The sequence below is a fragment of the Passer montanus genome, unplaced genomic scaffold (genome assembly GCF_014805655.1).
Source record: "Passer montanus isolate IOZ18808 unplaced genomic scaffold, ASM1480565v1 scaffold8, whole genome shotgun sequence".
In the NCBI taxonomy this organism is placed as follows: Eukaryota; Metazoa; Chordata; class Aves; order Passeriformes; family Passeridae; genus Passer; species Passer montanus.
This window is the reverse complement of record NW_024373256.1, coordinates 1,093,290-1,109,504: the sequence shown is the minus strand read 5'-3', so window position 1 is coordinate 1,109,504 and position 16,215 is coordinate 1,093,290. Positions and strand designations below refer to the sequence as shown.

The 16,215-nt window shown below is 55.9% G+C and overlaps 1 protein-coding gene across 1 annotated transcript in view; it reads right to left on the bottom strand.

The window, feature by feature from the left end:
• The window catches only part of PKD1 (polycystin 1, transient receptor potential channel interacting), an 88,139-nt gene extending 72,025 nt beyond the window's left edge, over nt 1-16,114 (bottom strand). The window contains exons 1-2 of the mRNA XM_039731840.1: nt 16,018-16,114; nt 15,064-15,442 (exon numbers count right to left, since the gene is read on the bottom strand). Of these exons, the coding sequence (XP_039587774.1) occupies nt 15,064-15,442; nt 16,018-16,114 (476 nt within the window). The remainder of the gene's footprint in view (nt 1-15,063; nt 15,443-16,017) is intronic.
• Between the last annotated feature and the right edge of the window lie 101 nt (nt 16,115-16,215).

Genomic DNA, 16,215 nt, shown 5'->3' with positions numbered 1-16,215 from the left:
AAAAATACACCAAAAAAAAAAAAAAAAAAGATCACAAGGTTTTTTTCCCCCAGCTCTCAAAGGAATTCACGTGCTCCCATCATGGTTTTGGGGACCAAGGGATCATCCCCCAGCTCACCACCCTGGGGCTGTGTCAGTGCAGGAATCCCCCGGGACAGGACACAGATGCTCTCAGCAACCTGCCCCAAACCAAAACCCGCAGCTCCAGCCCGGCCTCACTCCACCCCCGGCCCAGGCGTGGTTTGAGGGAGAAGCGCTCAGCTCTGGCCAACACGATCCGGCCGGGCTCTGCTTTCCCAGGCTTAGCTGCTGCTCGGGTTCTCCCTCCCAGGACTCAGCCCACACCCTGGGTCCGCTCCGCACTGCGCCACTCCCCCGGCTCTGCCCGAGCTTAACCCGTTCCTGCAGGGGCAGAAATCCCTGAGCAGCCCACTTAACCCATTCCTGCAGGAGCAGAACCATTCCAGCAGGAACAGAACCCATTCCAGCGGGAGCAGAAATCCCTGAGCAGCCTGGTTAACCCATTCCTGCAGGAGCAGAACCATTCCTGCAGGAGCAGAACCCATTCCTGCAGGAGCAGAACCCATTCCTGCAGGAGCAGAACCCATTCCTGAAGGAGCAGAACCATTCCAGCAGGAGCAGAACCCATTCCTGCAGGAGCAGAACCATTCCTGCAGGAGCAGAACCCATTCCTGCAGGAGCAGAACCCATTCCTGCAGGAGCAGAACCCATTCCTGAAGGAGCAGAACCATTCCAGCAGGAGCAGAACCATTCCAGCAGGAACAGAACCATTCCAGCAGGAGCAGAACCATTCCAGCAGGAGCAGAACCATTCCAACAGGAACAGAACCCATTCCCACAGCCTGGTTAGCCCATTCCTGCAGGAGCAGAACCCATTCCCACAGCCTGGTTAACCCATTCCAGCAGGAGCAGAGCCCCCCAAGCCCTGGGACAGGGCTCCACAGCATCCCGGGCCAGCCCCCAGGCCAGGGGCAGGACAGAGAGGAGCCACTGGCTGTCCCTGCAGGGAAAATCCTCCTGTGCCTCTGGATGCTGGTGCTGTCCCTGGCAGAGGAGCCCGGAGCAGCCACAGGGATCCTGCGGGAGCCAGGGCTGAGGGGCTGCCAGGGGATGTTGCAATGGAGCTGGGAAGAGGCCATTGCTGGGGATCTGCAGCACAGGACCAGGGGATCACCCAGCGCTCTGGGCTGGGAGGGATCTTAAAGCCATCCAGTGCCAGCCCTGCCATGGGCAGGGACACCTCCCACTGCTCCATGTCGCTCCAAGCCCTGTCCAACCTGGCCTTGGGCACTTCCAGCTTCTCCAGACAACCTCATGGGGAACAATTCCTTCCCAAGATCCCATCCAACCCTTCCCTCTGGCAGTGGGAAGCCATTCCCCCTTGTCCTGGCACTCCATGCCCTGGTCACAAGTCCCTCTCCAGCCCTCCTGAAGGACCAGAAGATCTGTTCAAGGCGGTGGGCACAGGCTCTGGGAGGGCTCCAAACCCCACCCTGGAAATGTCCCTTCCAAAGAGGGATTAGACCCCGTGACTCCATCACAGACACACAAACTGCACTGCACAGAGCCCAGAGCGCTTCACACAAGGAGCTGCCTGCACAGGCTGGCAGAAAATGAGCTGCCCAGCTGTCACCAGGAGAAACAAGGCCGTGGTGTGGTGGCCAGGGACAATTTGGGATGAATAGGAACAGGCTGGCAGAGTGGCTCAGATCCAGACTCCGTGTCACTCCAGGCTGCCCCGCAGGAATGAGCTGCAGGAACGAGCTGCTGCAGGCTGTGGCACAGCCCTGTCCCCATGCTCCTCCAGAGCTTCTGCCAGCACGAGTGAGAAATGAGGATCCCAGCAGCTGCCAGAGCTGCAGTGCCAGAGGGCACCCACAGCCCCAGGCTGAGGAGCAGCAGGGCCACGCTCCAGCACCCAGCCATGCGAGGGTGGCAGATCTGCTACCAGGAGTGAACAACACCCAGTCCTGCCACAACCCAGCCACCACGCTGCCTCAGCACGGGCTGCTAATGCAATTCAGCATGACAGCAGGTTAAACAGAATCACACAGGACCATATGCCACGTCTGAAACTTCACTGCCGAGCTCAGCTCAGCGAGGCTTTTCCAAGGCCTGATGCCAGGAAGAACAAGAGATTTACCTGTTCCTAACCTCAGGGTGACTATTTTGCTGTTAATGCAGTAGAAACAGCTGGCTGAGGAATTGTTTTAATTATGTGTTTTGCTTATCTGCACATTATCAAAAAGGATGTGATCTTCCAAGGGAAAGGGAAGAGCTGGAAAGCTGAGGAAGTTCAGCCTGCAGAGGAGAAGCTCACAGCACCTTCCAGTATCTGAAAGGGATACAGGGAAGCCAGAGAGAGACTGCTCATCAGCACCTGTAGTGACAGCACAGGTGGGAATGGGTTCACACTGAAAGAGGAAAAACTGAGGTTTGATATATGGAAAAAATTCCTCCCTGTGAGGATGGGGAGCCCCCGGCACAGGTGCCCAGAGCAGCAGTGGCTGCCCCTGGATCCCTGGCAGTGTCCAAGGCCAGGCTGGATGGGGCTTGGAGCAGCCTGGTCTGCAGGAAGGTGCCGCTGCCAATAGCAGAGGAGTGAAATGAGATGCTCTTTAAGGTCCTTTGCCACCCCAACTATTCCAGGATTCTGCAATTCTTTGACAGAATCTCTTCACTGGTCACAGTTCCTATAAATACACTGCAAATGCTACAGTTTGCATGTTTTTGATGCTCTTCCTGATGACAGCTACCCTTTAAATAAATGTGAATGGCAGCAATCACATGAGTTTTGCTTTTTGTGCCCTTTGCAAAGCAAAAACTAACACTACATTTCAATTGACATTTTCAGTTTTGGCAAACAGAGATGCCAACTTCGCTTCACTGTCTACGCAAAGAACAGGGATTCGATATGAAAAACAGGCTCATTCTTTACTGCAAAGGAAGGCTGAGAAACGAGGGCTGGAGAGGTCTGGTGGGACACCACCACCCTCCTTTGGGACAGGCTAGTGACCTTCAGCACAGCTCATCCCTGCAGCTGAAGGGGAGCGTGGCCGGCAGCTGCGCAGCCACTGCGGCTTCCCAGCCCTGGAGCCACATTGCAGCAAGGCCTGGGGAGCAGGGAGGGATGGTGGGGAGGCTGAGGAGGGTGGTTTGATGTGGGGGCAGAAAAGGGTGAGCTGGTGAGCAGCAGCAGCCATTCCTCTGAACAGCAACAGCACCGTGAGCACAGCCCGGGAGTGCAGCTGCCAACTTTCCACTGGGGAAGAGACAGGAAATTTTCCCCTTGAGCCTGACAGCGACTGCCTGAAATCGTGCTGTTGGCTGTGGAGGGACTAACTCGCAATGCTGTGTCCCCCAAAACCCACCCCACTGCCCACACTGCTCCATGCACTCTCCTCACACTGAGAGGCAGATCCAGGCAGCTCCCAGCCCGCTCCACCCTGGCACTGGAATGCACGGCTTTGCTCCCGAGCTGTCCTTCTGCTCACTTTGTAACTTACTACAGCTCAGATAAATGTTTGGGGACATGTGGAGTAAATAAAACACAAAATCAAGCTGAACTGCATCAATCAATCAAAGGACAACAAAGCCTGGAGGAACGGAGAAAGGATGACGTGGAAACGCGTTATGGAAACCACAGCGTGGAAAACACGGCGTGACAAGAGATAAAACAAGGAATCCCATTAAAACGGGACAAAAGGCAGAGGAGCGTTACCAAACCATATGAGTTCTACCTTCTGAGTGAGTGGTTTTCTTTTAAATCCACTCTGAGAGCAGAATGAAAGCAGCTGAGTGAAACGCAGAGACCTGCCGGGGGCTTGGAGCAGGAGAAGAGCAGGATCAGCCCTCACTTTCACTCCAACAAGGAAAAAGCAACACACAGAAAGAGACCACCAGGAAACCCACAAGTTTCAGGAAACACAGGGAAAAATCAGTGTAAACAGTGCGCAGGAAAAAACACACCAGGTGTCAGAGGAAACCCAGAGGGTTCCACCAGCAGCTCCTCCTGCCTCCTGGGGCTCCAAGAGGTTTAATTGCAGTTCTTTAGCATGTGGGGGTTTGTCACTACCAGAGTTTCTAGGCTTGGCTGCACCAAACTACAGATCACAAAAGTGAGACGCGTTGGTGCTGCTCAGGATTATTCAATTGCAATTTTTGCCACAGAGCAGGAGCGCCTTCAAATCCTCCTCTCCAGTGGATGCCTGCTCTTCCTGAGCTGGGACGTTTTTCTCAATACACTTTGAAACTCCACTGAGAAAAGTTTTCATTTTTAAAAAGTTTCTCAGTCACGGGAACAGCACTGAGAGTTCTCTGAGGCTTTAGGAAGGAGCACAATAAACAACCCAGCCCTCTCTAAGAGCGGACCACAGAATCGCCTCCTTGTTCACACTCAAACTATAGCTACGAGCTGCTTATGGGACTGCTCCCTTCCACAGGCTGAAAGAATCTCGCTGGCAAAATATTTATCTAGCACCTCATTTGGGCCTTTTTCCTCCCTCCAAAATCTCTTACAAAAGAGAAACGCAGCCTTGTTTTCGCTGGGATATGGCTTCCTACAAGAATGACATTCCAGGCTGTCTCAATTTTTTCTAGGAACAGCAATAGAGCTATTTTGCTTTTGTGGCCTGGACACTACTGCACAGACACTCCACTGCCTGTGGGTTTACCTGAATTAAATGTTAATTTAAACTGGACTTTTTTTTTCCCTGATAGCTTTTGAAGGCACCCCAAGCCTTGAAAAGACTTTTCCTGCATCATGTAATAATATCAAAATCTACCAATCACTGCTGACCCTTGAAATTTAAAATACCAGACTGCAGGTTCCTGAATCATAGATCTGTTTATTTTAAGGTTTATTTAGGTGAAGTCACCAGCTGGGCACTGCCAAACCCACAAAAAACCCCACTGGGTTTTGGGTGAAAGTTCTGATCCCCCAAATCTGCTTCTGCAGGAGCCTGGCGACAGCAGAGCTCCTCTGATCCCAGCTCCTCCTTCTCACCCATCCACAAACACTATTCCACCCTAATGAGGGGGAAATAAAGGAAGTTTCCACTCTCATCCTTTTACATCGAGATTCTAATTTCCACTTCAAACCTGCCACAACACCAAAGACGTGTCAGAAAGAAGTGCAAGGGAAAGTCGAAAGTCGGAAAGCCTTGATGAGGTTTATTTCCACCTGAGGAACGAAATAAGCGATGAAAGCTCAAGAAACTGCTCAGGCTCAAATGAACGCGACCAAAATCCGGCAGCACTGAGGGCAAAGCACTTGAAAAGAGACGGATCAGAGCATTCCTGGGACGGAGGAGCCAGAGGTGCAGATGCTGCCCCTCGCAGCGTTGCTCCCCCAGTTCAGTTCCGCGTGTTGCGCGCCGCGGATTATTTGGAAAAACAGACTTTGCTCCTGCTTCCAGCCAGACTTTGCGTTACACTTCAAGAACCTGACTCTGGCCACGGGAAGGGGCCAATATTCCTGCTCGCTCTGCCTGGAGGCTGCTTCCAGCGAGGTATGTGGTGTCTGCGAGCAGCAGAGCCCATCTCCTTAGCGATTCTTTGGATGGGACAGTTCCCCTGCTCCTGGTAACAGCCCGGCCGCAGTTGGCATTTATTTCCTCAAAGCTGCTCCGTCTAAAACGTCGGATACAAGAGGAATTCATTTCCTAGGCCTCACTTCTACAGCCCGAAATTCGGAATCGCAGTTGCTGAGTGCTGCTGCAAACAAATGGCCGGGAATTCTGGTGCTGGGAATTTTCAGAACGCGGCCTTCCTAATGGCTGCTTTTATTCCAGAATTATTAATTTTTTTAAAGGGGTTGTTGAGATATTAAAAAATATTTTTTCCTCTAATGAGAGAATATATAAACGTTATTTATCTGTCCCTGTTCAACAAAGGGAATGTGAAATTATTAGGCAAAACCACTCGCATAACCTCATGGAGCCATGAGCCAGAGTCCCTTCCATACTAACAGAAATGAATCTGTGAACTCCTCATGGTTATAACGAGAGTGGGTGCACCTGCATTCTCTGCCATCACCAGGAGGCCAAACAGGGCAGTAAACCTGAAGGAAACCCACTTCAGCACATGTCAGCCCAGCCCTGAGAACAGGACCAGCACACGTTCCCAGCCCGCGCACGCAGGAATGAGCTGCCTGACAGGGATGACTCCACAGCCTGAATTCCAACACGAGCTCTGTGTCCTACACAAACACTTTTCAATCAGAACACGGTGCCACAAACACCATCCTGGTGCTTTTCCCTGGAGCATTTCCCTTCCCATGGTTTTGTTCACCTGCAAGAGCTTTATGTCCCACTTCCATGTGTCACTGCACAATACCCAAAACATTCTGGGAGCTTTTACAACTCAGCGCCTCTGAACAACAATAACATAGTCTCAAACACTTACTACCAACATTAATAACCACAGAAACACATTGTAATAGCCCCAAATCCTCAAAAAGCCAAATGAAGGGCTGATCATCACAGCCTTCAGGAGGCTGCTCCACAGTGAGCAGCCTGGGGAGCTGCACAGCCCCATCTCAAACCAACAACAGATAACAGAAATCCAGAACCTCCTTAATAAAAACCAGTCTTTTCCAGTCAGGGACTTTCTGCAACAAACAATGGCTGGTCTGTTTGCAGAAGTCTAAATATATCTAGCAAGAAAGGAGCTGGAAAACACCTTGGCTGCTGGATTTAGAGATGTGCACATTTTCCTGAAGTTAGCCCAGACACAGCCTGCAAAACCTACAATGTATGTTTACTGTGGTACTCCACAACTTCTGCAGCGTCTCTGTGTTGACACAGTGGAAGTGAAGAAAGTGGAAGCTTAGTTAAGAATATCCAAACAGAAAAGCAGACCCTTAAAGCAGAGAAATAGCACCAGAAATTAGTTCATGTGAGCTCCATGCACCGCGCCGGGCCCCACGTCATCTTTCTTCCATGAATCACTCGATGCTTTTGTCTCGTCAAGAGCTGAAAAGCTGCTCCCTACGGAAAACCAAACTTTTCCCCTGCGTCTGTTTCTTGCGTCAGGCAGCGAGCTGATTTCAGTGACAGAGCACATGGACCATTGCAGTGCCCCTCCACGAACACGCCTGAGTGACCTACCCAGAACAGCCAGACACAAACACATCTGTCATCCCACCCCGGCTCTTACTCGCCAGCTGCGTCTTTCGGATTCGCTTTAAAGTGCGTTTAACCCCCCAATAATTAATTCAAACTTGTCCCTGCACACCCTCCTCCAAGAACCTCCCGAACAGAGAAACCCCCGAACCAAACTCCATCACAGAACCCCCCCAAACCAAACTCCATCACAGAACCCCCCAAATCAAACTCACGGCCCGGCACCGCGGGCACGGCGGGGCCCGGGGCACCGCCACAGCGCACCGGGCCCGGGGCACCGGGACACCGCACCGGGCCCGGCAGCGCGGGGATCCCGTGGGGAAGCGGGGTCCCGGGAACAGGGGGATCCCGTGGGAAAGGTGTCCCGTGGGCAGGGGGATGGCGCGGGACAAAGGTGTCCCGGGAGAACGGGGATCCCGTGGGCCATGAGGGTCCCGGGGGACAGGTCTGTCCTGGGCCATCCTGAGGACGGGAGCCCCCCGGGCAGCAGCGCATCCCGGGGAACATGAGCACCCCCGGGACAGGAGAATCCCGGGAAACAAGGGTTGTCCCCTTGGGGGGCAGCTCAGCGGGCAGGGCAGAGGATGCTGCAGGGAACTGTCACCCTCTGCCTGGGCACACAGGGCGGTGTGCCCAGCTGAGCTCTCCACGAGGCTGGTGCAGGATGCAGAAGGGGCTGCGGGGTGTGTCACACGCCCAGCACAGCAGGTAGCTCGGGTACCTCGGGGACAGGGGAAGAACAAGGCAGGTATTTTGCAGTGCATTTTTTAACCGGCAAACACAGCGAATCTGTCAGGTTTCAATGTCACTTTCACCCTGCAATGGCCCCGGGCACTGGCTGTGGCTCACTGGTGAGATCAATTCATCACCCCACAACATCTCCTCGGGAAGCTGAATTATTTCTGATTTAAACATAATAACTGAAATAAAATCTCCATACAACCAAAGGCAGCATCATTACAGAGGGCATCTCCCCAAAAGCAGCCCCAGCCTCACCTGGAAAGGGTGGGAGAGCTGTGACAGCTGATTATTGCACCCTGATTTGTGCTGTGTTTACTCAGGACAGAGAAGGCTTAGCCAAGGTGGTGGTTTGGGTTTGAATCATGTAGGATTTTTGAAGGCACTTGTGATTTTGGGTATGTGGGGTTCTCTAGGGAGCAAGGGACTGATCCTTCAGCACTACGTGTGCAGCCACTGTGGGCTGTGAATCCCAGAACCATTTAAATTGGAAAAGACCCCACGTCTGGCTCTGCCCAGTGGGACTAACCCAGGATGGTCCTGATCCAACAGAATCTGTCAGCACCTGTGTGGTTTCAGCTTTGGGATCGTCCTACTGAGGCTCTGGCTTCCTGTATGCAAACTGAACAAACCCGAAATGCAAAGCCTGACAGCATCCAACCCCGCTCCTTGGCATGGTGCTTAATGTATGTGAGAATTTACTTTCCAAAAACATTCTGTGCCTTGAATTTTGGGCTTGAACTGTGCTTGAAAGACACATCATCCTCTGCATGATGTATTGTGCCCAAAATAGCTCCATGGTTACTATTTCCTCATGTGACTACGATATATTTATTTCCGCTCCCTCAATTGTAAATTGCTTTTTGTAGGGTTCTTTTCCCTTTCTTTTGTACTGATGCCCGTATTCTTTCAGATAACAGCGAGGAGAAAATATCCTGTGTGTGGATTGTGATCAGTAGATTAGCTGGCTAATGGAATCCAGCTGATGGAATGAAGTGAAGGGCTCTCCCCCAAAAGCCAGGGCTGCCAAGCTGTAGTGAGGGCAGTGAGCAAGGAAATGCTTGAGTGAGTGTGCAAGGAGAGAGCAAAAAATCATTTGTTCACATCAAATCACGATTTTTCATCTGGGAGGAAAGTCTTGTCGCTGAGCTGGGATGGGTTGTAAAACAGCAGCTGGGGAAAATGATGGAAGTGGAAAATGCACTCTGGGGCTGGGAATGGCTTGTTGTGGGGAAGGGATTCTGCTGGATCCTCCCACTGGCGGGAACGGGAGAGTTTCTCAACACTGTTTACTTGAAGCAGAATTAAAACCCCAGTGAAGGAAGAGGCTGTTAATTCTCCCCTCCTGCATGCAGGCACCCAGCACATCCCAGACCCACCGTGCTCAGCAGAACGTGACCCAGCTGTGGCTGAGCAGGAATGTCCCTGCTGCCTCCAGCTGCCCCAGCCAGACCCCAAAAGCACTGCAGATGGCTTTGGACAGCCCTGGAGCCCTGCAGCACCCATTCCTGCACAGGAAACACGATTGGCTCCTACAGCACCAGTGCAGGTCCGTGAGCAGCCAGTGCAGGCACCTCCTTGTCCAGGTGTGTTGGTGGCCATGGAGGGAAACTCTGTGCAGCTGGAAATTGGATAGGAGCCAGGACAGGGAGCCATCCACTGTACCTCGTGTGGGGCTGCAAAAGGCAGGGAAATGCCCCTCTCGACCCCTCAGGTCCCTTGCCAAGAGCTGGGGCCCTTGGAGAGCAGCTGTAGTTATGTATGGGCATAGTAACAGCTCCATTTGCTGTTATTTCCCTGCCCAGAAATAACTTTAACCTGGGGAGTTAGAGTTATTTCTGGTGCTCAGCAGGGCTCTGGGGGAAAGGGCTCGGCAGTGGGGTGGGACACAGGGGTCCCACAGGAGCTGGGGATCCCTGCTCCTCCAGGGATGAAGTGCCTGTGTCCCTCCCTGCAGGTTGTTGCACAAAGCGTGGCTGCATTTTGTGCCCCTGTTTCTTGCTAACCTGGGGGAAGTAGCACGGCTGGTGCTCAGCAGGGCTCTGGGGGAAAGGGCTCGGCAGTGGGGTGGGACACAGGGGTCCCACAGGAGCTGCCTCCAGGGATGAAGTGCCTGTGTCCCTCCCTGCAGGTTGTTGCACAAAGCGTGGCTGCATTTTGTGCCCCCGTTTCTTGTGTGATCACAGATTCATGGAATTATTCAGGAAAAGAGCTCCAAGCCCACCGAGTCCAGCCATTCCCCCAACCCTGCCCAGCCCACCGCTGATCATGTCCCCAAGTGCCACCTCCTTGGATTTGTCACATCCCCCGGGGATGGGGCAGTGACACTCCCTGAGGAGTGACCCCCACAGGGATCTCCATCACCCAGCCCTGGCTCCTTCCCGTTCCTGCTCTCCCTTTTCCCGTCCCAGCCGTGCCCCGGTGATGCCCGGGCGCTCCGGTCCCGGCGGGCTCAGCCCGTGCCGGGGCCGGTTCGCGGGCCCCGGGCGCCCTCTAGCACCGCCTCCGGGATAGAGACCGGGAACAGTCCCGGTAATCACGGAACCTCAGAATCCGGTGGGTCGGAAAAGCCTCTAAGGCCGCCCAGTCCAGCAGAGCCAGCGCCACCTCCAGCCCGTGTCCCCAAGTGCCACAGCCACGCGTCTCCTAAAGGACAAGGGGAACGGCTGCCCGCTGGCAGGGAGCGGGGAGGGATCAGGAATTGGGAAACTGATTGCTCTTCAGAGCTCCGAGTGCCGTGCTGCTCGCACTCTGTCATTTTGAAATAAAAACTAATTGCCCGAGCTCGCTAGATTACTGCTAAGAGGAAATGTCCAGCCTTCCTGGGAAAACAGCAACGAACAGCCTTAAAACTCGGGGCTGCACCGTCGTCGTCATCACCCAGGTTGCTAATTAGCTGGAGCAGAGCCGCTGGCTCACGCTCAGGTTGGGAATGTCACCTCAGGTGTGTCAGAGCAGAAAGACAAAAGCTGCTGATCCCTCCCGTGTCTCATCAGCCATCTGCCACCAATTAGCGCTGCGGGCACTCATTTGCATGTCCCCTGGCAGGGGGATGAGCCCAGCTCCTCCTGCTGCTCCCCAGCTGGCTCAGCGATGAACGGCTGGGCACACTGTGGGCACTCATTTGCATGTCCCCTGGCAGGGGGATGAGCCCAGCTCCTCCTGCTGCTCCCCAGCTGGCTCAGGAGCTGCCTTTGCCTTTCCTTCCCCGGGATGTGCCCGTGGGCAGAGCCCGGCCACACATCCATGCCCTCTGTCCATCCGGGGCCACCAGCAGCCACACGTCCACGCCCACACATCCATGCCCACACGTCCATGCCCTCTGTCCATGCCCACACATCCATGCCCTCTGTCCCTCGGGGGCCACCAGCAGCCACACATCCATGTCCTCTGTCCATCTGGGGCCACCAGCAGCCACACATCCATGCCCACACATCCATGCCCTCTGTCCCTCGGGGGCCACCAGCAGCCACACATCCATCCCCTCTGTCCCCTGGGAGCTACCACATCCATCCCCTGGGTCCCTCAGGGGCCACCAGCAGCCACACATCCATCCCTTTGGTCCATCTGGAGCCACCAGCAGCCACACATCCATGCCCTCTGTCCATGCCTCTGTCCATGCCCTCTGTCCATGCCCACACATCCATGCCCACACGTCCATGCCCTCTGTCCATGCCCACACATCCATGCCCTCTGTCCATGCCCTCTGTCCATGCCCTCGTCCCTCGGGAGCCTCTCCCCAGCCGGCCCTTAGCGGGTGACTCGCTCTTTACCAGCTCTGCGCATTTCCCCGCTGCTCATTAGCACTGTTTATTGTTTGACAAGGGCCCAGAGCACTGCTCGCATCCCAGGGCTGGCCCGTGGGAGCTCTTGAGCTCTGCAGTGCCAAGCTAATTTCCAAAGATGAGGGTTTTTGGGGATTTATTTGTTCCAGCTCCTTGGGCTGTGCTGTGGTGGCTCCAGGCAGTGCCAGGCTCAGAGCCACCGGCTGGGCTCGTGCTGCAGCCATGGTGTGAATGGTTCTGGGATGGAAATGGCCAAGTGTGCAGGGATAACAGAGGCACCTGGGACATTTACACCCTTGCTTTTGAAACCACAACCACAGTCTAGCCCTTCCCTGGCTCGGGATGTGTTTGTGTACAGCTACAAAATACCTCAGATATTTCCAAGCTGACATATTATATTCCTAAAATATTTGATGCTGCTGAGGCATGTCTGAAAAGCATCTAAAATATACAAAATAGCCTGAAAATATCTCATATTGAGGAGGCTGGGCATTTGCTCTGCCCTCCCTCTGTTTCAAAGGCCTTTTGAGCATCCAACTCTTCCTCCTGTCTCAGGGTCCTCGTGGGTGACTGCTGAGCTGGGCACTGCCCTGTGCTCAGCCCTCTGCTCTGAGACCTTGGTCGTGTCTGTCTTGGCACAAGGAAAATTCATTTCCTGGCCTCAGCGCAGTACAGGCTCATCAGGACCTGGCACAATCACCCTTTTATGTGTGGGAGGGGGCACTGGGGGCCCGGGGCAGCGCCGAGGTTTCCCTGGATGAAAAGCTCTGCTCAGAGGAGGGGACTGAGCCCCCATCCCATCTTCCTGCTGCCAGTGTGGGTTCTCCTCTTGAACACCCTTGGGGTTGGTGTTTTCATTGCCTGCCTTTGCCTTTTGGGGAGGGAGAAGGGGCTAAAGGGGCAGTTTGGTGGGGAAAGGAGGGCTCAGGCTCTGCCCCTGGGCTGCACATGCTGAAAGCTCCGTGTCTGCCCAGCTCCACGGTGTCCAAACCCTCCTGAGGAGCTGGATGCTGCTCTTAGGGATCTGAACACCAAGAAATAAAGAGTTAGAAACAGGCTGGGCTCTCCAAAGCTCCCCAGGGAAAACTTGGCAGTGGCTGGAGGGAGCCACAGGTGGGAGCTGCCCCTCAGGATGGGCCAGAGAAGTGAAGGAGCCTGAGGTGGAACCAGAGGGACTCTGCGGAGGAGAGATGGAAAATGAAATATCCAGACAAAGGAAAGAGGTTGGGATCGTAAGATTGGGCTTGGCAGTGTAAGAAAGGGAAGAGACAAAAGCAGTCTCCGAGCAAAACGCTGGAATTTAACTTTCACAGCTGCAGAAGGAAAACAATGACTTCCCACACAAAACTCACTGATGGGCTGCGCTGATGAGGAGATGTCTGAGGAATTTCAATTAAAAGCCAGCGACACTGACAAAGGCGACGAGATTGAAGTGCTCAGAGGTAAGCGAGCGATGGGAGGGAAGAACAATCACTGGCGAGGGAGGGAACGGTGCCTGCTCGGGGCTGCGTGGGCCGGGCCCTTCCCAAGGCACCAGAGTCCTTGCCCTCCCTGGCAGGGAGCTGGCATCCAGCTCCAGCTGTGCCCCTGCCTTGGGCAGCTCCCTCTGCTTCCCCGTGCCCTCCATGGGGATGTGCTGGCTGCAGCAGGGCTGTCCCCTCTGCCTGACCCCTCCGGGGATGTCTGCTCCTCTCCAGATGGAATTGAGCTCTGGGATTGCCTGCCAGCCCCAGGAGCCCCAGCTGCCCTCCCACACCGCCGAGCAGGTGATGGCACTGCCTGCAGCTCTCCCTCTCCAGCCACGCTGCAGCCAGGGCTCTGTGTGCCCTTGGCACAGGAGCTGAGCAGGGCTGGCAGAGCTACACCAGTCTGGGAGAGGCATGGAGTGGTTTAGGTTGGAAAAGGCCTCTGAAGTCCATCCAGCCCAGCTATTCCTCAGCACTGCCAAAGCCAGCACTGTCCCATGTCCCCAAGTGCCACATGCCCAGGGCTGTTAAACCCCTCAGGGACGGGGACTCCACCCTGCCCTGGGCAGCTGGGCCAGGGCTGGGCAGCCCCTCCAGGAGGAAATTCTCCCAAAATCCACCCTGAGCTGCCCTGGCCCAGCCTGGGGCTGTTCCCTCTGCTCCTGTCCCTGTTCCCTGGGATAAGATCCCAAATGCCCCCGGCTGTCCCCTCCTCTCAGGAGCTGTGCAGAGCTACAAGGTTCCTCCTGATCTCCCTTTTCTCCAGGCTCAGCCCCTTCCCATCTCCTTCAGTCTCCAACCCCTTCCCCAGCCCCATTCCCTTCCCTGCCCACGCTCCAGCCCCTCAGTGTCACGGAGGGCCCAAAACTGACCCCAGCATTTGAGGCAAAGCTTCACCAGCACCCAGCAGAGACAGAGAAGCCCCCAAGGCTTGGCTGGTGGCCCTGCAGCAGGTGACAGCAGAGGCACCACGAGCAGCACATGGAAGGAGCCTGCAGCATCCTTCCTGCAGTCACCATGCGAGGAAGATGAATGTCTTCCAAGCTGGCACAGCTGACACGGTGCCTGGTGGGAATAGCTCGTCCTTGCAGGCTGCCTGCTGGAGAGACAGCTCTGCTCCCTCGAGCTGGCACCAGGAGCTGGCACCAGGAGGGAGCAGGCTGGGCAGGCTGCTGGGAGAGGCAGGGATGGATAGAGCCTGGCCAGGCCCGGGGCACAGAGTAGCTGAGGCTGGGGAATGTGGGGGCAGCTGTGGCACGAGCCAGCTTTGGAACAACCTGGAGCAGTGGCAGGAGGCAGGGAGGGAAGGCCTCACACCGAAATGTCTCGCTTGGCTCTGAGCACGGCATGGAACTTCTGGCACACAGAGCCCTGCCAAGTTCCATGCCAAAGCAAACAGGCAGATTTAAAGCCCTGAGGCGCAGTGTTTGTGCAGAGCAGCTGGGCAGGGCACGGCGCTGGGCCCCGGGTGGGCTCCTGGTGTCTCCAGCCCTGTGCAGAGCTCCGTGCCCAGGCAGGGCTGGCTGAGCAAAAGGCAGGTGCCATTCCCGTGGCTGCTGGCACAGGTGGCACAGGTGGCACCATCTGCCTCTCCGTGCTCGCATGGATACAGCAGCACAACGGCCCCATCGGGCTGACCACCCTGACGGGGACAAGCTGCTTTTCTGCCTTTCAGGACAAATTTACATATCTGTAGACGGCTCGGGGTGCGGCCAGAGCCGTGCCAGCTGCCGCAGCCCCGCTTCCCCGAGGCACGCCGTATCTCCAGGCGTCTGTTGTTCCATTAAGCTATTTTTAGCACACATATCCCCCTTAGTTCAGCTGCCGTTATCTGATTAGTTCCTGTAACTATCTGCGGAGCAACATCTCCAGGCGTGACTGCGATTCTGAGCAGGCTGTGCCTCTGCCTTTCCTCCAGCAGACAACTTGCCGGAGATGCTCCCCGCCGCGGTGCTCCTGCTCTGCCAGGCTGCTTTTGGGGCTGGGGGCAGCGGGGTCGGCCAGGGCGGCGCACCCACCCTTGGCACAGCGGGAATTACCCGGGAGCGCTTCCCGGCTGCCGCCGCCGGTGCTCCGGCGTTGCCCCGATGCGGCGGCGATGAACAGCTGGCTTTGTTTGCTCCGGGCCGCGGGGCCGTGGTGGAGATTTCCATCGTCCTCGCCCGGGGATGGCAGCGGGGCAAAGTCCTCCCGCAGCGGGGGGAGTGCCCCGGAGGTGCGGGTGCCAGGGCAGCGGGTACCGCCTTCCCCCGGTGGGTACGGCCGGGAACAGCCGCGCCACGGCCGTGCCTCGGGGGCTGCTAAAAAACCTGCAGCCCACCCACGGTTCCAGCACTGCACTTTGTTCCCAGGCCTCTATTGACTGCAGCTGTCCTGGAAAATCAGATTATCGAGCAGAGCCGTGGCATCCAGTCTGCTCTGCCCAGGCAGCCCTTCCATCTCCCGGCTGGATCGCCGGGATCGGGGCAGTGGGATGCTGAGCTCCACCGTGACAGCTTTTCCTTGTGTCGGAGGAGCTCTGCAGCCCCGGAGCTCCTCGGCGTTCCCCGGAGCCCGTGACAGCCGTGCCCGTGCCCAGGACAAGGTGGCAGCAGGGGATCTCAGCCAGGAGCTCCTAACCTGGCCCATCTCCCGTCCTTGGTTAAATCCATCAGAACCCTGCTGCCTGCTCCTCCTCCTCCCCGCGGGGCTCTTCAGGGATTAACCACAGATTTAAATGCTCCCAAAGGGAAAGTCTCGCCCATGCCCGCAGTGACAGTGACCCCTCAGCGTCACCACGGCTGTCACCGAGCTCGGTGCTGGCCCAGGCTCTCTGGGACGCTGATCCCTGCCCTGTCAGCTGTCACTCCTGTGCCAGCGCTGTCACTCCATTTTCACCACGAGCCTGCCTTCTCCTGACAGCGATTCACTCCTCGCTCCCGCTCCGCTGTGCCTGTCCGGGCCCCCGATCCCAGCCGGGCTGTGCCGTGCTGCCGGAACATGGCAGCAGCCACGGCGTTCATTCCAGCCCGGAGACCGCCCGTGCCTCAGACGGCACTCGGGAGCCGAGAGAAGCCAAAACCCACTGGAACCCCTTGCCGAG